The 5,804-nt window shown below is 46.1% G+C and overlaps 1 protein-coding gene across 1 annotated transcript in view; it reads right to left on the bottom strand.

The window, feature by feature from the left end:
* Positions 1 to 456: 456 nt before the first annotated feature.
* The window catches only part of LOC106143725 (chondroitin sulfate proteoglycan 4-like), a 57,555-nt gene continuing 52,207 nt past the window's right edge, over positions 457 to 5,804 (bottom strand). The window contains 2 exon segments of the mRNA XM_013349784.2: positions 457 to 3,227; positions 4,772 to 4,955. Coding sequence (XP_013205238.2) covers positions 1,189 to 3,227; positions 4,772 to 4,955 — 2,223 coding nt within the window. The 3' untranslated portion in view covers positions 457 to 1,188.

Here is a 5,804-nt window from a genome sequence, read left to right as displayed (position 1 = left end):
GACGAAGTGTAGAAGACTAAAGAGCTCCTGGCCTTGAAAACAATGGGAGGAGTTCCAGAGCCCACTTTGAAATGCTAACTTCGAAAAGGCTCACTAACCGTCATAATTCAATACACCTCTATTGCCTAAACCAAAGACTGGCAAATGACGTAGTCTATGGGGCTAAATTTAAGAGCGAAGAATTTTTTTCTTTACATTTTCTTAAAACAAACCATGTTTTAAGAAAGACAAACGAAAGAAAAACAAATGGCAGAGACCATGTGTGGTTCCCAAACCTAAAATCTTTACCACATTACTCTTTACAGAAAACGTTTGCCTGCTTCAACCTAAATCACTTGTGGGTGCACTATATTCTGCAGCTCATGACATTCTAAAATAAGTACTAAAAGCTTCATTTTTTAGTTACAGAAATTAATGTTGGCCATGGGGCAAGTAGACAACTCAAATACATATTTGTAATTATTTCAATTTATTGTAGAAGGATACCACAGTAAGACATCACTTTTTTAAAAAGTTTTTAACACGCCTCTCTACCCCTCAGGGCTTCAAATAACATTTCTTGACTTTCCAGATCAGAATGACAAAGCTTCTTGCTGAAACACAATGTATTCAATGACTGTCCTCAAAGGAGGTCAGACTGCCCCGCGACCTGAACAAGGCATTTATTGCATGCGGAAGCCAACCCTAGAAGACTCCACAGTGGAAAAGGTGACACATTACACAAACACACTCACTGATGTGACAAATGACATCGTCTGTGGAGACAGGACGGGCACTTCCTGCTGACTCACCAAGAGAGTGACGCTTCCATGAAGAGCAACCAACCCTCCCTCTTTAACTCCAAGCCCCAGGTTAATGCTTTGGCTTCCCATTGGGTCCAAATGATCAATAGCACCTTAGTAAAGAGCTTAATCCTTAACAGAAACGTATGTCTTGAGAATGCCAAGTCCAGAAAAAGGGCCACTGTGGAACCCCAGGAGCGACTGAGCCTTGTTTAGTTAGGGCAGCCTTCCTTGATTCAATAAGCATTCGTTCACCATTATAGTCCAGTCCGGCTCTTCGTACCTGTACACCGTAAGCAGTCGGTAACAGAGATGGGGGAGACAGGAAGAGAGATGGGGGAGAGGGAGACACAGGATGGGAGGAAGGGAGTGGGAGAGAGCGGTGGGAGAGGGGGTGGGTTCCCATTTATACCCAGTACTGGTTGTGTTTCAGCGCTGGGTTGGTTTGTCGACAGAGCTTGGCCATGTCAGGATCCAGGTTCAGCCATGCCTCCCAGGGAGTACATTTCTCTACAGGCTCAGTCCCCAAGGAGGCCTTCTGAGCATACTCAGGGAGCAGGAACAGACTGGTAGCTAGGCTGCTGGAACTTCTTATCAGGGGAGTGACCTTGACGGTGGGAACGGCTCTACTCCCCTCCACTCCACAGGGGGATGGGGATTCGAGGTTGGTCTTGGGCTGGATAAGAGGGTTAGCCTTTTTCTCCTTTTGGCTCAGCAGCCAGACACACAGGGCCACCACAGTCACCATCAGGAGAAGGAACACAGCAGCCAGGGGTATGATGACCACCAGAGGGTAACTGCTATCTCGGGGTCGTATGACTCCTTCAGAAACAACTTTGGTGGCAGCATGTGGCCAGATGACCTTGGTGGGGGAGACCTTGCCATCCACATTTGGTTCTTTGCCATTGGGCTGTCCCCAGGCATCCGTCCCCTGCCATTTGCTCTGGGTCAGATTCCCTGGGGTTTCTGTCTGTGTTAAAATGGAAGTCATAAGTTTTTTCTGAGAGAAAACTGAGGCCACGAAGCTCTCTGCAGTGATGAATAAAGGCATATCCGGTGTAAATGTCTGTAATGGTAAGGGGTCTGGCGGCACTATGGTAAAGGCCAGACAACCTGTAGCTGGCTGCACACCGTCTGCACTGAGCAAGAAGGTGAAGGAGTCGTTCAGCGTACCAGTGCCTGTCAGATTAGCACGTGGCTCAAGCACCAGCTGACCTCGGTTGACGTCTCTCTGGGTGAACCGAGCGATCTCTTCCATCACAGGGCTGTCAGCTGCTCTTCGGACAAGTCGTCCAAGAGTAGGAGGTTGTATCACTGCAAATGTGGGGTCACTACTGGTCCTGTTAGCTAGCTCAGTTGCATCTAGATCCCCTCTCTGCAGCCGATGAGGTGTTCTGTTGGCCACTCTCAGGTTCCGCGTCACCCGCAATAAAGGCCACACTCTGATGCCCAGTGTCTGTTCTGTCAAGTTGCTCTCCGCTGTAAAGACTGAGAACTGCAGCCGATCTCCCGAGGCTGTGAGATTGGTCATGTGGTAGGAGAGCCTTTCTGAATCCAAATCCTCCTGGCCAAAGCTGGTGACCACCTTGTCGTCGATCAGCAAGTGGCCATTTTGGAGGGGTTGTGTCATCCTGTAGATGATCTGAAGGCTCCTTCCATTGGTCACTGCAGAGAGGTGAGCATTGGTGATGGAGACAGTGGTCTGGCCTTGTGGGAGAAGCAGGTCTGTGAGGTTCACAAGAGTGATGGAGATGGGGATGACATCCAGGTGGAAGAGCTTGTAGAGAGGGCGGTGTTCACCATCAGTCACACTAAAGTAAAACGCTCCGGAGGACGGGCTTCCATCTTGTATGAACCACACCTGAGCGTTATTGATGTCAGCCTGTGTAAAATGGTGAGCTGTGGTATCTAGATCATGAGCCATTGCTAAAAAGCCGTTGTTGGGATGACGGACGATCATGTATTGGATTTCACTCGGAGGACTGTCTAGATCATCTACTTTTAGGATCTCAGGTCCCACAACCAACCTGCTGCCCTGGAGAACTCTCAACTGAAGCCCTTTGGTCTTCAGTTCTGGAGGCTGATCATTCACGGGGGTGATGGTAATGTTGAACATCTCTTCCAGAAAGTCAGCTTCCGGTTTGCTGGTGGCCACGCTCTTTGGGTTTGGCCAAACTGCAAAGGTAAAATTATCAGCCAATGATTCAGAGTCATCGTGAAGATATGTGACTCCCAGTGCATTTACTGTACGCTGGGAGAAGTAGGGGTTTCCCGTGGTAATGTTTCTTTCTCCAACCATAATGGTCCCATGGCAAGGAAGGGCTGTAACCTGGAACCAGATTTCATGGGATGAACGCTGAGGCTGGGGCAGCCGAAGTAAGAGGTTAGATGCATCTAACTTAGATCGGTCAATGAGGACTTCACCTCCCTCCTTGACAGAGGCGCCTATTGAAACAGTTAAACAACAAAGAGACGTTTAATCCGACATTGCAGATGAAGGCCACAAAGCTTTCTCTCCCAAGGGCACCTCTCAGTGGATTATTCTAAACACACAGGTTGTGCGAGCACCTGAAGTGGCATATGAAAAATAAAACTTAAACACATCTCTATGGAAGCCAAACAGAGGTCCCTCGAAGAGACTACGACACACCCCAGGTATGCACCCTTGGGTGTATAATCCTAGCACTCTTAGCATTGCACAGAGATGCCTGCACATCTGTGTTTACTGCTGCATTATTCAGAGCAGACAGGACATAAGAACAGCCTAGATGTCCATTAACACGTCAACGATAAAGAAGATATGGTACATATGTCCAGTGGAATCCTACACTGTCTTAAGGAAGAAAGGAATCATGACATTTTGAGGAAAATGAATGTAATTGGAGATGATTTTGTTAGGTTAAATAAGTGAAATTCAGAAAGACAAACGTTGCATGCTTTCTCTTACTCGAAGAATCAAGATTTATGCATGTGTGCATGTATGCGTGAGTGTGTTCATGTGCATTTGGAGGTCGTGACAGTACAAAAGGGATCACCTGAAGGGAGATGGGAAGTGGAGAGGATTGCATACATGTGGCAAGAAGGCAGAGGTGGGAACGAAACCGAGGAAAGAAGGGAAATGGCTGAGCAGAGGAAGGGCACCGGGAGGAAGCCGGGGAGGGGAATGACGGGAAATGAATGCTAACATCCATTAAGTCAACCCGGCAGGCAAGCAAGCGTTAAAACCTGCACGCTCGTTTATCAGATATTAATTTCCTAAGTTAACCGATGGCTGAATTTCTCTGGCTATGGAGACAGGCACAGCTTTTTAATAATTCTTTTCCATTTGTCATTTTCATTTTTACCAACAACTTTCAGTCACGGGCATGATAAAGCTCCCGTTCTTTACAGCCAAACTCACTCCTCATCATTTTGGCTCATGACAGGAAACACGTGAGGGCCTGCAGAGTAACTGCCATTGGCTGTCTGGGTCTGTCTTGCTGAAGAGAATGGTATATGGTAAGATCCAAAGATTATTTTCTCTCTTCTACAACACACAAAGCACTGGCTGGCCATAGCTTGGTGGTGTGAGAGCCAAAGTTACATTTTAAGTTTTAATTACTGTGCCATAGAGATCCATGAAGCAAAAATGCCTCTGATCCGCAAGCCCTTGGAATGCTGGAGGCTGTTGTTTATGGGAGGTAATAAGCCATGTGTTTTCACTCCCCTCAACAAGTTTGTTTGACTCGTGTGCACTGGATGTGCTTGATCACAAGTGGGAGGGATGTAAGTAGGAAATACCTCAGGACGGATGCTTGCCCCTGGTTGGACCTGATGAGAAACACAATAAATTACAGGTTTTCCTTCTTAAGCCCTTGCAAAACCTGACTCAGGGCCTTTTCCCAGGAAGCTGGGCACGAATCTAGCCAGAGCCCCATATTTAATTAAATCTTGCTTTAAATTATGGCCATGGTCTTCTTCTCAGCCAGCTGAATTAACAGCAATAGTACCTGCATTTGCAAGCAGCCAGCTCTGTCTGCCTGGCTCATTTGTTTCATATGAAATGGTAATTCGGAACTCCTCCGGACCCAGGGCCGCAGGAGGGGAGGAGGCCGTGAACATGAAAGTGTCTTCTGAAGCCCACCCTGTGTTCTCCAGGTCCACATGCTGGTACAGTATCAGCCCTTCACTGACCTGGGGAGAAGGAAGAACAGTTAGCACCCAGCTTCAGGGATACAAAGATCGGTTCACATTCCTACTGGGGAGACGTGCTCTTTTTAGGGCTTACTGTATTCGTGCTCAAATTATTCCATGTATTTGTGTAAAGGAAAATAATGAAAAGCATGGTCACGTCTTTTTCCCAGCTAGGAGATCCTACTTCAGCCTTGATCTAGTCATCAAAGAGAAAGAAGCACTGTGACTTGAGATGGTTATACCCTGGAACGCCTTTCTTAGGGAAACAATATTCTGAACCCTCCTTACTTGACAGACAGTGTGAGCCATTATTGGCTCATATAACAAGTTTTATTTTGTGGATGGCTTTGCTCACTTGCTATCTAACAAGCTATTTGTGATCAAATCCTACACATTGTACAATCTCATCTATAAATACTCCCTCACATAGAAATGCATGTAGGCAAAACACTTTTGTACATAAAATTTAAAAAACCCTAATTCACATTAGCAAATATGCAGTCAGTGTCCAAATTTCTCTAACAGTCTTTTTTTTTTTAAAAAAAAAAGCAAAAACAAAGACAACAAAACAAACAACAAACAGAAACCCACACACATACACAGTTTTATTGTCTGAGTCAAGATCCTTAGACATCCATATCCGACATTTTATATTTCTCACAGATGTGTTTTCATCTGTAAATCCCCGTGTGTGTGTGTGTGTATGTGTGTGTATGTGTGTGTGTGTATGTGTGTGTGTGTATGTGTGTGTGTATGTGTGTGTGTATGTGTGTGTATGTGTGTGTGTGTATGTGTGTGTGTATGTGTGTGTGTGTATGTGTGTGTGTATGTGTGTGTGTATGTGTGTGT

Source organism: Microtus ochrogaster, chromosome 19 (genome assembly GCF_000317375.1).
Source record: "Microtus ochrogaster isolate Prairie Vole_2 chromosome 19, MicOch1.0, whole genome shotgun sequence".
NCBI lineage: Eukaryota > Metazoa > Chordata > Mammalia > Rodentia > Cricetidae > Microtus > Microtus ochrogaster.
The sequence above is the reverse complement of the archived record's forward strand: the minus strand, read 5'-3'. Positions and strand labels throughout refer to the sequence as shown.